Genomic DNA, 20,476 nt, shown 5'->3' with positions numbered 1-20,476 from the left:
CTTGATTAGTAACTTCACACGAAAGTAAATCTTGCAAATATAATACTTGTAAATTTTTAAGTTAAATACTTTATTTATTTTTCGCGTATATAAAAAATCAATACTCTACATAACGCACCTCCGTCATTTAAGCTATGCCATTTCACGTTCACACCACCGTCTTGATATCCGGCTCGTAATGCAACAATCTCTCGGCGACGCTTCTTGTCCTCGAATCGTTCAACAATTTCTCAACCCTCGACCTCATGACGGTTGCCAGCTTGTTTGTCTCTTTCAGATACATAGCGGCGTGATGTACAGCGATGCTGTACAACACCGGCGAGCAAGCCTCCTTCACGGTATTTCTGACTAACGCAGTAATGTAAGCCTCGATCAATGAGGTGTTCTTCTCCAGAGGGTAGAGGTATTCCTCGTAGGGGATTATGAGCTGAGCAAAGGTCAAGCGACAATACTGGAGACAGCCAGCGTGTTCTGACCAGAGAAGCTTACGGTAGTGGACTTCGAAACGTTGAGCCACGAATACTAGCAGCGCTTGGGCGAAGCAGTCCTGGCCATAAGAGTTTGCCAGGAAGTTCTCGCAGAGAGCGGTGAAAAGGTCTGTAAAGGAGTTTAGGCCCGGGACTTCGCCTGAGAGGTCGAGTTTCTTGTAATTGTTTCTCACTGAGGGTATAAGATATTTATTCATTAGAATGTTCGATTAGATTTTTTGAAATACATTTTTAAAGTACAAAATGCGTACCTAATGTAGCGATGATTTGCTGTGGAAGCTCCGATTCGGGAGGATGGATGAAAAGAGTATCACAGAGATACAATAGCAGCATCCTGCTAAACCTCAGGCTTGGAGAGAGGTTCTGAGTGAGTTCCGGCATGACCAGCTCCAACTTCAACAAATTCAGAATCTCCACTGTCCTCGAGGCTTTCCAAAGCTTCTCGTTCTTCATATTCGAATATGCATCAATGAGCGGCAAGTAGAGCCAGTCTTTGGGCATCGCCGCTTCGCTCCAGCTTCCGTTTGGACTAACAAACCTCTCGTACAGCTTGACGGCCAAACTTGGATTTTCGATATCCTCAATCGCTCCTTTGTATTTTTCGCCCAGATCGAGACGTTCGAAACCGCTCTCGAGGAAGCGCAGATTTATACGTTCCGGTGCGAGACTGAAGACAAGAATGTCGCGCACGTTCATAGGACAGTCAGCTGGTAGTGCTGATATTAGTTTTATCGCGATCTTCCATACGGTATCGTTGACCTTCAAATAACACATGCATAAAATACTAACGTTATACTTAAGTAGAATGAAGTATTATAAAAATCCACAAACATACTTTTGCTTTGGTTTTAAGTTCGCTTTCCGCTTGAATTATTGTCACCAATAACGAGTACTCCAGTCGTGTGAACCAAGACCTTTCAAGGGACCAGTCAGCGCTCTTCAGTCGCTTCAGATAGTTCTGTACATTAGTGTTGCTAAGAATCTGATCCACCTCGTTCTGACACTTGAGCTTCAGGAATAATTCTAATACGGTTTTCAGAAAGACGATGCGTGAATGCTGGTCCATTACTGGCTGTAATTTGCCTTCGAATGTCATGACACCGAGACTCGGAAGTGAGGAAGGGTCTCTGTTAACCGCTGGTTCAAGATCACTCAGCAAGTTTGATGACGAGCTACAATTCAAAAAACTGTTCATGACAGTCATAATAAATACGCAGTAATAAGACGCTGTATCAAGCAATAGAATAAACACCTTAGCTGGGTGAATACTTTGGAGTTCTTTATCCAAGTCCTCTGGAGAAACGCGACGTTATCTAACGCTTTCAAAATTTCAGCAATAAGTATTGTCTGGTTCCACTATAAATTCAACAGTAATTCATCAATTAGTCATAATAAAAAAAAAAAAATCAAAATATTGAGAAAACCTACAGTCGGAGAGGAAATCTTGCCCAACTGCGTGCTCCACTTGGCCAACAACATCGCTACATGCTCTTTAAGTGGCTCGTCGTATTTAGCGATTGCCACTAACGCCACTGCGTAGTCGCACTTGAGAGGTGATGCTGTCTCCAGATCCATCGTGCTCATCATCAATCTTAATTGTGATATAAGAGTCAATCTAGAGCCAACTACGCTGTCGGTTTCGATACCAAAGTGCAGGAACAGGCGCCAAAGACGCAGACTTTCTATGTGGAGACGAACCTCTTGCCGACTAGAATTTATGAAAATTGCATTTAAAACCGCAAATATACAACGGCAAAATACAAAACATTTAAATACCTAGCATCACTGCTGATGTACGTAAGCAATGAATGAATAATCTGCAAGTTTTTCAGTCTCTCCACTACTGGTCTTCCAGCATATTGAATCAAAATTCTGCAAAGCCGCACAGCAGCGACCAAAGAACAACTGTACGGTTTGCTCGAATCCCGATCCTGCACCTGGCTATTCATGGACAGGGGTATGCATTTTTTAACGATAATGTCCAGGAGATTCGGTGTACAGGCGATGTTCAAGGCAGTTTCGCGAGAGTGTCTTGCCATTCTCGCTAGGATTTCCAGGGCAGCCGTCATGCCAGCTGGTGGTGGTTGCATTTCACTCAGAATAAATCTACAGCATTCAAATCGAGGATCAATACAAAAGATCGTTTGATATAAGTTAAAAAAAATATTCGGCGGGATTTCATAGGACCAATTAAACATACCTGATTCTTAAAACGATATCGGATCTCATAGCAGCGGCCACAGTGTCCATCTGAGCTAATTCATGATCTTTGAGGTTCTCGATACTGTCGACGTCCTTCATCGAGGGCTTCAGGATCGGCTCATCAAAGTCCTCAATACCGAATATCTTATCCAAACACATTTCGTCAGCCTCGCTGAACAGGAAAGCTCTTAAAGCTTGCAAAGCTGCTGTTACCACAGGAACGGCTGTGTCGTCCAGAGAGAATCTCAGCAGTAGGAGGATGTTTTTCTGGCGATTACAGGTGACATTATTAATCAAGTTATTATTTTACATCTACGAACGCGTCTTGGTGAGTATTTACCTGGTTTAATGTTTCGAGTAACGGCGGCTGCAAGGCTCGATCGTACCAGCCCAGGTGAGTCTTCTCCAGGATATTTGCCAACGTGGATAGAGCAGTGCATCTCTGTTGCTGAGCTTCTGATCGACTTAAATGTAGCAGCTCTTGAAGCGAGTATCCAGGCCTGTCGGGCTCTTCTCCGTGATGATGCAAACCCTTGTCCACTGTGAGATTTTCGTCTTTGAAGGGCAGCAGGGTTCCTGATTAAATAAATAATCGCTTGAGACAATTATATCAAATAGACTTATATTATTACGTTAAGAAAAAACTTGACGATATTATTACCGTGAAAATCGAATCGAGCATTGTAAGGCTCCTCGGGCGGCTGATCACTCGGGTTCACCGGCAAGTCTTGCATCCACTTAACTTTTTCAGGTTCTGGATCGTCCATGTGCACCCAACGTTTTTGCTCGGCTTTCTTAACGATTTCGACCACAGGTTCTGGTAAATCCTTTTCAACCTCTTCCTGAACGACCGTCTCCATCTTCGAACTTGAAGGTTCAGCCCCGCCTTTCTCGTCCACTTCCATGTCGGTGCTAGGGTTTGCCGCTTCGTCGACTTCCATCTCAGTACTGCCCTTTTTACAAACGTCAAGGATCTTGCTCTTGGACTTCTCCTTGGCTTCCTTCATAGATTTGATGAAGGCTACAGTTTTCGGATCAAGCATAGATTCAAGAAATTGCTTCTCTGCCCTGATCTCTTCCTGGCTCATTTCCTTTAATTTTTCAATATTTTCTTGATGAATTTCCTGAGCCATTGAACCAGTTACAACATGACTGCTGCTTGGTACTGCAGATAAATCAGCTTTTTGGATACCTGGAGAGCTTTTTGGTTGCTGCTTGGAGATGGCTCGCTTAAAGAGACTTTCACTAGAGTCCACATCTTTCAGCTGTGAAATCATTATTTTTTATGAGTTTATGCGCTTAATAGTGCTCACTCAATTATTTATAAAAGTACAAATTACTGTTTCAGGTGAAGTAAAAGCAACGGGAAAGCCACCCTGAGCATTGCCCTGTGCTTTAGTCGTAATATCAGGCTTGAACTCTTTCAAATCCATTTTCCGTTCAACAATGTTACCCAGAACTATGTTCGTAGAAAGCTCTGCATAGTTTTGAATTGGGTCAATTTTCTTCACCTCGCTTTCTGTTGCCTTGTCTAGCTCTTCTGCAAGAAAAAAACTCAGAATTTTAAAACTTAGTATTAATTAATTGAATGTAACATGTGCATGTCAATGTTAGTACCTGGATCTACTTTGGTCACATTTCCACATGCCTGACTGGTGGATATCCTCTTCTGCTGAGCCACGCTTCTATCTTTAGCAAATTTTGACTGCTTCTTAACAGGAGCTTCCTCTTGCTTGTTCTGCGAGCACAGATTGATAACTTTGGCACAGGGAGTGAGCTTTTTTGCATTGAACTCTTCCTGCATTCGCAGGAGCTCCTCCTCCCCATCACCTGGCTTGGGCCGTTTAATAGGTATGAAATTATCAGCCATTTCTTGCCTCAATCAAAGAACATTTCCAACAAATCAACAGTAATTATATCAACAATGAAAGAATAATCAAACAGTTGAACGTTTTAGGTTATATCCGATAAAGCAGTTTCGAAGCGAACAATCAGCCGTTCTTTCTCTACGATTTTTCTCACACACGATGACCAACAACCAAGGATATCATCAACAATCAAACTCGCAACCGTTGACAACAATCAGCACAAGGCACCAGCAAAGCTCTCCCAAAACCGGAGCAACTTTTAAATCCCATCAGCTGTTTTACGACTATAGTCATCTGTTCGGACCCAGTCTAACCCGACACCACTCTGGTGTACGCCGCCATCTTCGAACTACAAAAAACATATACGCACATCATTATACATCAATCCGTCCTCGTCGCGGACGCGGAGTCCATGACCGCATATTGTGTAAGCGCGTGAAATACCGATTGTAAATACACGCGCAGTGTGTGCTTGCGTCCCCTTCCACGTGACCCCGAATCCAATATCCCTTCCACGCGAAGGCCACCTCAAAGAAGCCCATTCGCATCGGCTTCGATAAATAAAAAGTCAGCGTACAAGTAAGTCGATCGATGAGTCGGTCTTTACTTCGCGCAGTAACATCAGCTGTCCTAAGGAGTCATCACGGCGTAGCAGCTAGAACCTGCAGTTCCAATCAACAACCACCGAAAATGTCGAAGGAAGTACCAGACAAGTCCGAGCTGAAGAGCCGTCTGACACCGTTGCAGTGGCATGTGACGCAGGAGAAGGGCACCGAGCGACCCTACACCGGCTGCTACAACAAGTTTTACGAAGGCGGCGTCTACACATGCATCGTCTGCGAGCAGGAGCTCTTTACCTCCGACAGCAAGTACGACAGCGGCTGTGGCTGGCCGGCCTTCAACGACGTTCTCGAACAGGGCCGCGTTAAGCTCACCAAGGACACGACTCTCAACATGGTGAGGACCGAGGTGACTTGCTCCAAGTGCGATGCGCACCTTGGACACGTGTTCAACGACGGACCCAAACCCAAGAGAAAGAGGTTCTGCATCAACTCGGCCTCGCTCAACTTTCATCCGGCTGACGTGAAGAAGGAGTAGGTGTACGTGGTGTGATTTTTTTATGATCTGTGCGAGAGGGACTTTGTTACGCTGAGTTGTGAAATATTGTGTACATAATTATATATTATACCATTGGTCGATTGTAAATTTTAAAATATATAAGGGCTTAAAGAAATTAAGGAGAATAGCGAGTTTATTTGGACACCTTGTCAAGTAACATTAGCACGTTTTATATATATATACTCTCTTCTTTTTTTTACAGTTCGTATATAGAATATAGTATTAAACATCAACATTAGACTCTAGTAAAGATTATATAAAATCACAGACATTATTCAGAGAATCACAAAATACAGGCATGTGACTCTTGATCAGGTCATTTGATGTTCTTGGCAGCTTAGGAACGCACGTCTCGCTGGTAGACTTGATATGAGTCGATCAAATCTTTGTTAATCAATGACTTGTAAAAAATATCAAGCTCTTACAACAAAACTTATATAAACTCACGACATTAACATATCCATCATTCTATAATATGAAGTATTAGACTATAACAGAGAGATTCAAATCTAATCTTTATCAATGCGGAGTCTTTTATCAAGCAAATCAGCTCATGGTAACTTTCTGAGTATTCTCGTCCCGTTATAAAGTATTTTTATAAATGAAAAATCAAATAAAACCATCACTCAAAAAATTAAGTAAATAAACAAATCGTTCACAACGATTCTTTTTCAAAAATATCGCTTATAATCTATAAATCATACGAAAACGCGTATAAACGCATTCGCGACGTCGGCGAGATTCTAAAGCTCAACAGGTCCCACGTTCGAAGTTGTCACCGGCGGAGACATCGGAGTGCCATGAACCTCCAAATCAAAATCGAATGCAGACAGAGAGTTTTTTAGTACACGATTCCATCGATCTGTACTGTCCAACTCATCGACAACGCGTCTCTCGACGTGATCTATCTCATCAACCGGAAGCTTGCAAGCTCGCTGAGCCTCGTGCTGAATGATGATTTCGTTCGTTATATAGGCCTCTCGACGTATCTTGTCCCTGAGCCTCGGACTCATATCTGGGATACACCATCTGACGATGATTATCACTAGGGCGACGATGTTCTGAAAAAGGTAATTATATTAGTTTAAGTAAAATATTTTTTCTGGTACGTAGAATAATTTCAGTTTTGTCGATACCTCAAAGACAACGACGAAAGCTAGACGCGCAGCTAGGATATGCCAGAATAGATCCGTGTACTGATATTTTTTTGGCGAATCTGGTGGTTCTCGGTAATCTGGATACCGACAGATCGTTGATTCTTCGTGATAATTAAACGGGTCGTCGCTGGTGTTGAATTTAGCCAACGAATTTTCCAAAAAGCCCTTGAGGGTGTGATCTTCCGAGACTACAATTCTGTAAACTAGCCGAGGAATGAAGTTCGAAGTAAAGGCTATGATAAAAGCCTGAAAAGGAATGAGAAATTTCAACAATCGTCACGGATTTACTGTTAGAAAATTGAATAAAATCGATAAAATTGAAATTTACGTTAGTTATGACAGAGAGCTTCGATATGGAATCTAGAATGCGATACCAAATACCGATATCTCTAACTCTCTGGCTAACCGGGCGACGGTACATCGTAAGCAGCTTCTTTGCGTCTAATCGCATTTCTAGAACATTGTTAACTAGGGCAAAAAATGGCGCGAGGGGAAATGCAGCAACGAAAATAGTGACAAAGCCATACTGCAAAACTGCAATGAAAACGTAAAAACAAGTCAATAATAGACAGATTATATACAGGCGATGGCTAGCGTGAATCGATTCGACAATCTATCGTGATATTCACCCATTTCTAAGTATTCGGGAAACAAGCTTCTTGGTCCCCACTGAACGAGCTTGTAATCGCGGACCCATTGCAGGTGCATCCTCGATAAATTTTTCTGAGACCCTTTCGACTCTTTCAATCCGACGTGGACCCTAATGGTGTTGAGCCACTTGTAAAACAATGGAAACAGCATTTCTAAAATAGAATTCACAGCCTGTTTGCCTATCATGATGATTCCTAGTTGTATACAGAGCTCCAAAAAGCAGCCGCCAGGGCCGCACTCCTCTTGTCTGGAGTTAAAAAATCGGTTGTACTTTCCGGGATAGCCGATGAATTTGCCTTTGAAAAACGCTATGTAAAAAATCGAGGCGTAATAGTTGACGAATTCAAGCAGATAAATTTTCAGCGTGAGACTGTCGTCGAATTCCGTTTGTGTGCGAGGCAGTTCTATCTGTATATGAATCGTATATGAACTGGTTAATATCTGATGAATTATGCAGACATTAAAGAATATAATAGTGTGAGTATACCTCAGTCAAATATTCGGCGAACCAGACGTATATCCAATTGAAAACAACGATGCAGCACAAATTGATTCCTGCTGCTGTGGCTGTTGTCAAAAGTATGGCATAACTTGTTACCATAGAGTTGTTGGAAAATCCATAAAGTGCTGTCAAAACCGACATCCTGTATAAAACTACACCTAATACAGCAGCCATCGCCACTGCGATCTGCAATTCAAAGAATAATAAATTCTTGATGATCGATAATGATTATGAAAAAGATTTGAATATTCCAGACATGCCTGCTGTCCATATGAATTACAATACAATATCATAAATATTTATACTATAACAGCTAGCGCATATCCTTCTGACTCATATTTTATTTTGAGAATAAATGTTTCAACAATGCAAAACTTACAAGTAGTAAAATAACCGAGCAGCTGAAAATAGTAGCTGGCAGTCTCACTTTCCAAAATGGCACACTTGGTTCCACAGTGTTAGTTACAAAATTAACAGACTTCTTCTTCACATGTGCTAGTCGAGCTAAGTACTTTGGCCTAGGATGCTCCTCGTGAATATCGAGACTAGTTAAATCCCACCGGTGAGTTATTTCCGCTGAATAATTCTTCCATAACTCCAGAAAAAGGGTTGCTGAAAAAAAAATGTTTAATACATACAAGCTGTTAATTGCGCACAATAAATGAAGAAATATTTCTACAAGGCAAATTTTTTAATATTTTTTCTATTGTTATCAGTCAAAGTATCTTATTCTGTAGAAACCGATCTTTTTTCAAATTCGTGAAAAATTTAAATTAGGCCATTTCATTGGATATGGAAATGGTCAATATGCAGTGGCGCTATCTAACCTAACCTACCAACGTGTTTTTTGGAGCGAAGCCTGCCGAGCGGCTGCGAGAACAACAAGCGCAAATAAGTGATCGCTCGCTCGCGTTATGAAAGTTTCGTGTAAATAAATCCATTTCGTAACACCGCTAACCATCGGACATTACTCGGAAAGATGGAGAATCCTCAGGAGAAAAATTTAGACTGGAAGATGCCGGACCAAGTGATGAAATTGCGTAAGTTCAAACTTCGAAAAGTCGCCCTACAAGCGAGGATCAACGGGACGCGCGTTGCCGAGGCGAAAACACCCCAGCCGTCATCGTCCAATGTTTCGGCTAGCCAGACGGCTTCGAAAAAGCGTAAGAATCCATTCGCAAAAAACGAAGTAAACAAGAAGCCCAAAAACTGCACTCCGGACTTGGAGAGTATCAGTGGTGACAGCACGTTTGATTTGCTTAGCCTGGACTCTTCCAGTATTAAAAAAAATGAAGATCTTTATAATGCTAGTGCTGTGGTCGAGGATAGCATACTTGAGCAAGCAAAAGCTACAGCTTACGTACCTGTTGAAGAGCCTAAAGGAAACAAGTATATTCCCATCAATTGGACTTTGAAGACAAAATTGCGACTGATGTCTCCCAAGCCTTTTGCTTGGAAGGGTAAACTGAAGGCAAGCGAAGAGGCATCTGGAACGACAGGATTCGTGAGGTGTTTAGATATTGGAGAACAAGAAACAACGCTAGATACTAGTCCTAATGCAAGATTTCACCAGTGTTGCTTAGTCTGGCAACATCCCTCTATACCCTGGATGGAACTGTTTCCACGATCTCAGAGTAAATTAAATGTAGTTAATGATTTTGTTGCCATGAACCAGGCTATGAAAGATGCACTCTACAAAGACTGGTGCAGCAGTTTTCGTTCTTTATTCCATCTGCTGAGAGTAAGACAATGTCCATATTTCTATGTTTGTGGTAATAATTTTACTGTTTTATTTCGCGCCGCTGGAATTTGTGGAATATCCGAAGTTCAAGCCCTGCTTACACCTTCTACAAGAGGTTTGCGCGAGGCACTGAAAAATGAAGAGATTCAGTTCACAATGCCACTGAAGACCAAAACTAGAAGAAAGACAGCTTTTGAATTATATGATATCAAGATAGTTGATGATGATGATGAGCATAATGATCAGTGGCTGAAAAGTGTGGGTATTGAGGAATCTGAAATTCGCAGGATCAGTTTTTCTCAGACAAAAGTACAAACTGGCAGGGAGTGCGATGTGGACAATTTACACGAATCATTGGTGTTTGTAACTGGAGTAGAAGCACAAGCTTTGTTCAATTTTTTAATCAATTGCAAGACAATCATGACAAATTGTGGACCATATTCTGGTATTCCTCCAACTCTGTTATCACCTGTTGCATTTCATGGATCAACGCTCAAGCCACTGAGGGTCAGGGAAAGTACTGTTTGCAATGGGTTGGAGAAATTTTACTCTTTGGAGTTGAATGGACCTATTTTACCTGACGTTTTACCATCTCTATGTTCTCTAATTTCGTGCGATCAGTTGGAAAAGTTTTCGGTAAGTTGCGCACAACTAACAAATACAGTAGCATTCACTCTAGCAAAGCATGGAGTAGAAGTAGCAGAAGATAACGACGATAAAAAAGAAAAGCTACCGCCAAATATCTTTGGTCTTGAGAATTTAACAGATTGCGGATTCAACAAGAAGATACTTGAGCATTTTTGTAATTCTGATCCAGAGAGAATTCAGAACTTTGAAAGTCTTACATGTCATAATAACTTGTATACCTGGACTTGAAGACTAATTTTAATTTGTTGTAGGTACAAAGTTGATGAATATTCAATCATGTAATTATTGATTTTGTAATTAGTTAGTATTATTTTTAAGCCTCAAAAAAATCGCGATATAGAATACTCCAAAAAAAATTCTGCAAGAGGTTCTTTGCAAATGATTGAGTGACTGTAGAGTGAATCAAAACTACTAGGCTGTGTATTTTTAACAAACTAGATTTTGTCAAACAATTATTTGTATCAATTGTATTATTTATGTTAGCAAAATTTAACGAATTGACCACATACTGGATTCTATATAGGACTTTAAGAATTCTAAAAACTCTGACAATAATTAATTTTTTTTAATAAAACAAGTGGAAAGTATTGTTTTGCTGGATGCAAACTTACCCCACAGTGACATGAAAACCGCGAAGAAAACCGTCGATGGATTGTCAAATAAATAAGTGACCTTGGAATGAAAGCAAGTATCTCTCAGGTTCCAGGTACCACAGAAGTGGTCACAGAGTGAACACATGGTGTAATTGGACATGCAGACATCCTTGCTTGGCTCGTTTGAGTACAAAGTGAAGAGACTGTAGGCAAAGCATATCAGTCCAACAACACTTGCTGGCAGTAACATGTGCGTGTAAAATCCAAGCCACGCGAAGTACAATCCTATTTTGACGCCGAAGTATTCCTTTATGTAATCTAGTGGCTGATAATTTAAGCATTTGTTGACGCTTGCCCATTCTGTATATAAAAGGTATCTCATCGAATCCGGAGTTTTTAATGTACCCTAGAACAAACAAAAGGATCATCATGTGTGTAAATAATTTGACTTAAATTATTATTATGTGAATAAAAATTGTGCCACATAATAATGTTCGATATTATTTAATTCATAACAATCTCTCCTCCTTCGAATCTATAGCGTAAATTATTCTTGTAAATTAAGAAAACAAAAAAGAAAACCATTTCACAAATTCTGTCGAGTCAGCGTTAATTCTCTGAAAACTCTATTTGCATCGCCGTTAACGATATTTTCGCGCGTCGACACCGTTGAGAGAAGCAAGAAACCGAAATCCTGTTATAGGGCACAAAAGAACTCGGCGCGATAACGATGTCAGCAAACAAGGGAAATTTATAGTCGAAGCGTGATTTGTGAAAGGAGGGTGTAAACAATGACTTCGCGCCTCGGGTAGCGAAGAATCGAGTATTTGCACTAAAGGTGACGAATGAGCGAAGTTTTGAGAATATCAGTGTGCTGACAAACTGATGTATCGGTTGTCGGAAAAATATTCTCCTTGACTCGTCAAACCCTTTTCTTGTCGACTTTTAAATAACGTAATTTGCCAAAGATACAGAATAATTGACAGCATTTTGAAATATACCTATCTCTTTATAAGTTCTTTTTTTAATTAAAAAAAAAAAATAGTTAATTTTCAAAGTAATAACTTTTCTCCAATAAAACATCCCAAGAAAATTACGTTAAATTACATCTCGAAAATCTTACTTTTCAGATAATTAAAATCTCTGACCATAAACCCGTCTCAAACTATACAGGCGTGAGAAAATCTCGTCCCCCAAATAGAACGATTTTTATTACTCCTCCCCGAAAGACTTGATGGTAGGTAGGTATATACTTTCCCGGGAAACCGCAAACAATCCGACAATACGCTAATTCCGAAAAGGGACAAGCTTGGGTCATTTAGCTTTGATGAGCTCTCGCTAATAGCCTTAGAGTAATTAGGCGAAGCTCAGGTATGCGGGGGTTTACGAATGGATTAGGCGTGCGAGCCGCATGGGTTACTCGTCCACTTAATAGCGGGAACAGTCATTTAAAATTTAAAGGTCGAACGCGGATGTTTAAATCCTTCGGTTCGCAATATTTAAACTCGAAGTACTAGGGCGGAGTGGAGGTCGTAAAATCCGCAGCGACAGGTGCAAAATTTTCATGGGAAATTTACTGACGTCGTGGAGCGGATAAGCAGCGGTGTAGGCCTTCTCGTTGATGAGCCTCTCGATGCCGAAAGCGAAGTCGTCCTCCTTGTCGATCGTGAACCTGGTTCGATCGAGGATGAATTGGACTATTCTCGAACGAGTCGCTGGAGTAAAAAAATCCGGGGAGTTGGTATCGAAGAGGTACTCCTTGTCACGGCTGTAGACGGCAGTGAATTTATGCCTCATCGGTGGGAATATCGCGGAGTTCACGTAGTACCGGCTCATGATCTGACGGAAGAAGGAGTTGACTTCCTGCAGTAGGTGGTTCTGTCGGACTGGCGGGATTTTCAGGCCTTTGATTTCCTTCATCGGCATTCGCAACTTTAGGATTTCGGAGTAACGACGCAGAACTTCACGAGGTGTTGAGATTTTGATGAAGCAAAGGCCATTTGGCTCGTCGCACTCGTATTCTAGGTTCAGGCCTTCGTTTTCTAAGTTATTTTCAAAAGTCTGAAAATTTTGTAGAAATCGTTTAAAATAATTGATTGCATTGCTTTGTGAGAAAAAGATAATTGACAGTAATGTATGCGTACCTTTCTCATCTCTTTACATCTATAGGAGGATGCTTCGTGATTAAACTCATCCCAAACGATGACAAAGTCAATGGGACGTATTCCATCTCTAAAGTATAAACTTGAGGCAGCATCATAGTATGAAAACTGCAATGAAAAACAATCCTCATTACTATTTCAATCTTTTTAAAATATATTAAACAAAATCATTCGTGTCACCTACTCCACTATTATTTCTATTGATCTTTCCAAGATCATCGCAGGAACCATCTAACATAGTCTCTTCGGTCTCATCCCTCTCCATCTTATTACCATTAGCAGGTACATATTTTAAAGAAATACTTTCTTCGTGTTCGTTGTGAGATTCGTTTGCCACTGAATCTTGGCAGAAACTTGTTCTTGTTGAGTAATAAGCACTGGGTAACTGGTTGGAGCTGTTGCTCTCAGACTCCAGGTTACCCGAGTTACGGTTTTGGTCCATTTCGTGCATTTTTAACTAGTGTGCAAATAAGTCATTGGGGTCAGGTCATCCTAAAACAGTTGTTGTTGAAATTAGATCTGTATTAAAGTTTTGAAAACGCTTCTATGCTCTGCCAATCATATTTACTTCCTTCATCCATCATTTTACAAACATTTTATGATTGTCACTACAAAACTCAACTGCCTATGCACAAGCTCATTGTCATTCTCAATGACACTGTAATTCTTAACAAAAAAGAGCTACGCGTATAGCACTAGACTAACGTTCTCAAGAGAATCACTCAAGAGAACTATGAAAAATAGTCCACATGTGTATACGCAAAGGAAGTCTGATTAGCATATCTCCCCCCACGACATGCAAACATTATCTCCACCACTGAAGATAATAATTACACTTAAATTAAAGTGCGCTCCCGCACACATCAGCTGAGAAACAAAACCAACTCACGCATAAATATATTCCGCTCTTCCCTCACACTTTTCCATCAGCGACGTTTGACATGCTCGTCTCTCCGGCAGGGCAGGGAATTGTCCGGCTAAAAATAGCTGATCCCGCGCGCAAAATTTAGTAATGCTCAAAAATAAAAAAAAATCGTCGACTCGCTTTCTCCCACTTTTCCGACGTTTTTTCCTCTTCGAGACTCATAATGACCACCGGTATACACTGTACAGACCAACGATGACTTTGATCTTCGGTTGCTGTGGCAGCGGCCTTCGAACTGCTCTCGCGAATATTCACCCAAGTGATTTCACGTGGATGTTTATACATGCACAAAATACTACTTATATTATAGTCGCGATGCTCGTCGAAATCTATAATAAAGCTGAGAGCACCACGTGTTCCGTTTTTCCCCTGCCGGAGCTGCTGCGGTGCATCTCCTGGGAAACTATCGTTTTCCTCGAATTTCGCCGGCTAATAATAAATAGAGACGGCACTGACACATCCGTTTTATGTAACAAATTGATATTGTGAAATGTATACATGCGAAATGCTTTTCGAGGTTATAATTTCGCGCAGGATCATTCACTGTATCGATCGTCCTCGCGCCTGTAGAGTAGATGTATCATATATACAGTTATTTATACAGTTGTAATATGTACATATATATGTAAGATGTGTATAAAGAACGAAGCGAGTGGTTTTTAAATAATGAAAAAGATGATTTATTAAACATTTTTTTGTCTCGCTTTTTAAACAATTGATTTATAATAATATCTCTTTTAATTTAAATTATAGTCAAAATATATTATGGTGAAGAAATTTTTTACACTGCTATCAATTGAACTCATTCAGAGCATGTATTTAATTTTGTAAAAACATGCCTATAAATAATTATATACATTATTTATATTTCCTTTAAATTCTAGTTTTGTAAACTGTACAATTTTTTTTTTTTTATATTTTTGAAAGTTCGTATGTAATATATAATATAGCTGCTAGATGCTTTAAATTTGTAAGACTGATTTAATATTATACAGTTATAAAATTTAAGAAAAAAAGCTTTCCAAATAATCATTGAGAGTAATATTGATATTCCTGTATAAAGTCTCCAGTTTGTTTAACTAATTTATCATCCACTATCACTCACTTTACTATATTGATTTTTTTAAGTCCCTATTAAATTCAATTATATTAAACAATATCATTTGCATAAAAAACCTCCTGTAATTGTTTTCTAAGCAGTTTTTCACCATTTTTTCAAAAACTGCTAGCAAGTCATTGGTCGTTTCTTGTGGTTATTGGAAGAAGCAGGGTATCCATATGCTATACTTCATGCATCACCAAGTTTAATTCATCTTCTCCAGGACACAGTACTGAATCAATGTTGTAGAAGGCTGCGTGCAGAGTTATCAAAAACCATGAGACTCCTGCAATGAAAATATTGAAACATTCACTGCAACTCAAATCTCTCAATTGCTTGAGCAGGAAAAAAAATTTCATCACTGCATACCTAGAACCCAAAAAAGTGCAGCGCCAGCTCCAACTATGTAGAACAGTGGAAGTGAACAAATGCCGATAACTGCATAAACTTGAGCAATAGTAACCTTATGATTCATAACCATTAACTCCTGTCTTGCATGCATTTGAGATACTTTATAGCAGGTACCAAGAGCCACAGCAACAGCCAATAACAAAAGTGGGGATGTGATCCTGATGAGAAATCATAAGATAATAACACTCAGTGCTGCTCTCAATAAAAAGTTAAATCAACAGATGGTTTTCTGCATAATTATACTCACAGACAGTATATTACTAATCCAACAAAGACGAAAAAATAATTGCTCTGGAAGTATTCGATATTCTTCATTACTCGTTTGCTCAGTCTTGTGACGCTTGGTGGGGGTCTGATATTGTTTGTGTTTAAGAACAATGACCAAGGCCTGACATTTGCCCTTCTATGTTGAATCCATTCCTGGGCCTGAGGATAACCAAGTTGACCAAGTGGCAGTTGTGGAATCCGAGGGAATTCAAATCTGCAGCAAATACATCAGTGTCAAGTTATTTCTCAAAATCAGGTAAAATTCTTCTATTTATATCAACCTGAGGTTCTAAGTACGTGATGTTATGAATCTAACTCTATAATAAAAACCAGTTCAATACACAACAATAATGCTTTAAAAATATCGAAAAGTCACATATGTTATCAGTGTTTTGACAAGGTTCACAACAACAACACCAGCTACTAAGCTGTACCTAATCCCTTTGAAAACAAACGAACTTTGCACACGGGCAAAAATTAAATCCCGCTCGTGGGCATGTGCATATATATAGCTTCGAAAAAAAATGTAAACACAAGCACTGCGAGAGATAAAAACCTCACCCATTGACAGGCGGAGCATCCTTTTGACCGTACGGGTTTTCTATTTCGCCCGACACGTCTATCTGCACGTCCGTCATTTTTTTCTCGTTACACTATATCGAAAAACAATGAGTAGCTGACAGCCTCTCGAGCAAACGAGCAAGAAAAAAAAGCAGCGAAACTGCGTACAAAAAGAGAGAGTCGCGGAAGACAACGACAACCTAACCTAAGCACACGTAGCGCAATGTACTGCACATACAAATTAAAACTTGAGAAAGAGATAGCCACGGGTATATAGTATATACACGTATAGACGCGACCGATCAGCTGACACACATACGGCAAGTGAGTTTGTGAATGTCGTGGGTATGAAGAGTATGCGTGTTTGTAGTTTTAGCGCTTTATTTTTCCGTAAACATGAAAAGTTCGTTATCTTTATTGCGACAGATCGACATCGTTCAATATGCGCGTGAATTTTTGTGATGATGACAGTTTTACGGAGATACTTACGCGATATTTAATTATTTTTTACATATTCATTTACGCTTTTGCATAAGGCGCGCAGACTAGCTAAAATTTAGAAAATCAGTTTCAACGCAAAAATCATACTAAAAAATTGAATATTTTACATCATGCTGTACAACTAGTTCGCTCGATATACAGCTATATCGCAATTGCAATTTGCGACTTTAAAATTTAGCAAAGTGTGTAAAGTGGCACTTTTCGCACACGAACTCCGTGTATCATATAAAATATATTTACTTTCGTCATCGCATTCGCAAAGACTATAAAATTACATGTAATTTACACAATCGTATTTTAGCATTATTCCATAACGTTTTGAAAACGTAATAACTTGTGCAGCACGAAGATCATTAAATATTTAACGGCTAGCTGCTATGAAATATATGTTCAACCAATTATTTATTTATTTCCAAAGAGCTGATGTATAGTTATTGAATAAACGATCATTTCTATATCGTATCATATTTAGCCAAAAATTTCAAAAGTATACGCGAATAAGGAGACAAAGAGCACAAAGATGCTTTTTGATCAAGATGTTTTAATCCGAACCGGTTTGTCGCGAGTATAGAAATAACACGTGAGATAAGACTCTTGCAAGGGCCGAAAAAGGTTGACGTGGATGTGGATTAAATCTTACGTTATTTATTCGATTCGTTTCACGAAAACCTTTGTTTGCTATCCGACATTTAATGAGAAGAGTATAATTTATGGATTTATATAATATCCCATCCATGTATATGCGCAGAGACTCATCGACGAACAGCAAAAACGGAACGTTCGTTCCGACGTAGTTAGATATAGGTACACCGAAATTTTCCCACGTGTTCTTACCGTATTTTCGACTACGATCGTGAAACCGATCGACCCGCATAATTAACTCCAGACTCCGCGATTGCCCCACAGCCACAACCTTCCTTCCGTACAAACAAAATCATTCGATTCGCCCAGTAAACGTCTCAGCCTCGGCGTACACGTCCTATTCCCAAATTTACGACACCTCAAATAACGCGATCGATCCTTCCGCATCTACCTGCAATATTGCACCACCTCCGAATCAGCGCATAACCTTCGCAATGCACATAAAAGATATATATATATATATATAGGTGTACTACATGTTCTGCGAAGCTCACAGGACAATGCGACAGAGATCTTCCCCCCTATACTAAGTATACATCCCTACAGGCGAAAAGAAAAGGTGCAGAGCGTCGCGTCTTCTCTCTCCTTAAACTTATTCGCAGCCCCTAACTCTCGTAGACATCGCAGACAGAAAGCAAAATGTATACACAACGAAGCCCCGAAAGGAAGCGGAGGAGAGACTCGACGCGGCAACAGGCTGCAGGTTGCAGCTGCTCTCCGCCCGGATAGAGAGAAAATTCCTTTATTATTGCCTCCCTCCCTCCCTCCCTCCCTTCCGCTACCGCCGCCGTCGTCGTCGTCGTGCACGTCTTCTCCTCTCTCTCTCTCTCTCCCTCGTGTGTATAGTAGGAGGCAGGGGAGAGGTTTTAAATGCAGCGGCTGCTGCTCAGCTCTCTGCTCTGCTGGTTTGGCTTTTTAAAAGGTTCGACTGCGATCTGCTGCTGCTGCTCTGTTGCTTCGACTGCTCTTGTTTTTCTCTCTCTCTCTTTTACATGAGATGTTTTTTTTTTCGATGCTTTCTTACACTTTTGTTTATCTTTTGGGGTGGACGATCATGTTTTCGTTTTTTCGACAGGGGAGGGTGTTTGGTGGGCGATGCGATTCGACCGGTTTTTTCAATGTTTTTAGTCGTTCTTTTGGAGCGAGGGTGCAGATTATGTTTTTGGAGAAGAGAATATCGAACGAGTTGATGATATCAAGTTTCGGAATGAAGCACAATTTTTTTTGTCATTCGATTATCTCTAGTATTGCTTAACTTGAAGTGTTTTTTTTTTAATCTACTTATCGCCTCCTCTTTATTATAACCACATCAAATAAGTTATAGAAACACAAGAAATTGAGGATAAAACATGATTTTCCATTTCACCTGTTGGCTATATAAGCTTACACCCCCAAAGCGTCGAAAAAGAAAACCCGTCATTATATCCCCGATGCGTAACAGAGTAGCTATTCCTCCTCGAACGAGCGTACAGAATCAGAGTTTTCTTCTTGGAGAAAAAAAGCGATTGAATAACCTGATGAAGAGGGACGAAAAAAAAAGACAATGTCTTGTCCGCGGTGCAGCATATTAGCCCTGTATCGGCTGGTGGAACCTGTTTTTCGTTTCGGAATTAAAAATAACCTCGCGAGATTTAGTGATGCTGCATTTTTTCAGTAAGGTTCGTGCTCTCGTATGCCGTCTTTTATCGTTCGAATTGCATCTTGTTTAAAATCCTTCTTTACTTAAATAATTCATAAACAAAGTAACTGGCGAATTCACCCATCGGATACCCTGTATTTAATAAAAGCTTACTATTAAAAAAAATCTCAAACAAACAAAATAAGAGCAAACCCCACTGCATTGTCAATTCAAGTTCCGCAACTACTCGTCACCTCGCTCTCTCAAGAATAAGCACCCCTATTTATAACAATCGCAATGATGACGCCATAAAACTCGATTCAAACGCAAGAGACACAAAAACAGAGCACAATCCAAAAAGCCATAAAAATTTCCAAAAAAAACAAACTATTCTCCCATCCCACAAAAAAAAAAACAAGGGAACCGAGTGCATCGCCGACGAGCAAAAAAGCCGTATACATAGGTATACACAACGTACAGAGAAAGCGGCGGCTGCACTCGGGCAAGGTGCAGATGACGCACAGCACCGGTGAGAGAGAAAGAGAGAGAGATGTGTGCATTTCGTGCGGAAGAGAGAAGTATATAGGGAGAAAGGAACACAGACCGTTCTCGCGGCGGTGGCGGCGGCGTGTTGTTTGCGTTAGCTATCTCCGCAGCCCAAAATTCTACAGGTCTGTACAGGATTTTCAAACGGCCGCCCTGCGCATGCGCGAGAAACTTCGGTGCGCTGCGCGAATCGCGATGTTTGTGTTTTGCGAAGTTTTCGGTTGGGACTTTGTATTTGCGCGAGAGACGGTTGCGTCGGATTTTACGACGATGACGTGTTTTGCCGAGAGAGATTCGATGGGAGATAACGATACGGATGGGTGGGTTAGCGCAACAGCTTGTAAGGCTGTGTTACGAATTTTAAACTGTTTTTTGATCGTCGATGGTTTTTTTTGCGATTTTTTGGGGGGAGAGATATTTTGTGGTTCGTTGTTTGGAAAACGTTCGAGATTTGATTGGACAATCATCTCGTTCAGTTTTGGAAAGCAACTATAATTAGTTGATGTAGCTCCAAAAATATTGATTTGTAAGCTTAGTATTGAAACAAAAACAATTCCTTTTGGTTAGAATTGCACACTATATCATCACCGAGTACTTCCGATTAAAATTCATTCAAAACAAGTCAAAAAGAAACAAGACGGAATTAATTTACATAACAGGGTGATTCGCTGCCTGTTGCAACGTGCAACAGCATTCATCAGCAAGGGTTGACTATAACAGACGTAATACATACGTAATTGCCATCTATTGCATTACTAACGTTGTGCAAATGAAA

General features: G+C 40.2%; 3 protein-coding genes across 4 annotated transcripts; 2 read left to right on the top strand and 1 right to left on the bottom strand.

Annotated features, from left to right (window-relative positions):
- Positions 1-49: 49 nt before the first annotated feature.
- On the bottom strand, positions 50-16,701 carry LOC100123754 (anoctamin-5). Of its 2 annotated transcripts, XM_008217329.4 has the most exons (23): positions 16,115-16,701; positions 15,814-16,047; positions 15,525-15,724; positions 14,021-15,441; positions 13,316-13,623; positions 13,114-13,239; positions 12,551-13,030; positions 10,988-11,375; positions 8,367-8,599; positions 7,973-8,173; positions 7,464-7,893; positions 7,163-7,368; positions 6,814-7,080; positions 6,606-6,738; positions 3,352-3,588; positions 3,031-3,266; positions 2,689-2,957; positions 2,265-2,594; positions 1,917-2,196; positions 1,741-1,844; positions 1,324-1,675; positions 740-1,247; positions 50-660 (listed from the first exon to the last, which is right to left on the bottom strand). In XM_008217329.4, the coding sequence occupies exons 5-23, from the start codon at positions 13,580-13,582 to the stop codon at positions 149-151; spliced, it is 5,559 nt and encodes a 1,852-aa protein (XP_008215551.1). In that variant the 5' UTR covers positions 13,583-13,623; positions 14,021-15,441; positions 15,525-15,724; positions 15,814-16,047; positions 16,115-16,701; the 3' UTR covers positions 50-148. The 2 variants fall into 2 exon arrangements, with proteins under 2 accessions (XP_008215551.1, XP_016845158.1); XM_016989669.3 differs by lacking the exons at positions 50-660; positions 740-1,247; positions 1,324-1,675; ... (8 more) ...; positions 15,814-16,047; positions 16,115-16,701 and adding an exon at positions 13,700-13,975 and having other exon boundaries at positions 5,793-6,738.
- On the top strand, positions 4,886-5,796 carry LOC100678731 (methionine-R-sulfoxide reductase B1). The gene has a single exon (XM_016989693.3). The coding sequence runs from the start codon at positions 5,150-5,152 to the stop codon at positions 5,654-5,656; it is 507 nt and encodes a 168-aa protein (XP_016845182.1). The 5' UTR covers positions 4,886-5,149; the 3' UTR covers positions 5,657-5,796.
- Positions 8,824-11,457, top strand: LOC100678691 (protein downstream neighbor of son homolog). The gene has a single exon (XM_003423931.4). The coding sequence runs from the start codon at positions 8,967-8,969 to the stop codon at positions 10,602-10,604; it is 1,638 nt and encodes a 545-aa protein (XP_003423979.1). The 5' UTR covers positions 8,824-8,966; the 3' UTR covers positions 10,605-11,457.
- Positions 16,702-20,476: the final 3,775 nt, after the last annotated feature.

Source organism: Nasonia vitripennis, chromosome 1 (assembly GCF_009193385.2).
Source record: "Nasonia vitripennis strain AsymCx chromosome 1, Nvit_psr_1.1, whole genome shotgun sequence".
NCBI classification, from domain to species: Eukaryota; Metazoa; Arthropoda; class Insecta; order Hymenoptera; family Pteromalidae; genus Nasonia; species Nasonia vitripennis.
This window is presented reverse-complemented; position numbering and strand designations above follow the sequence as displayed.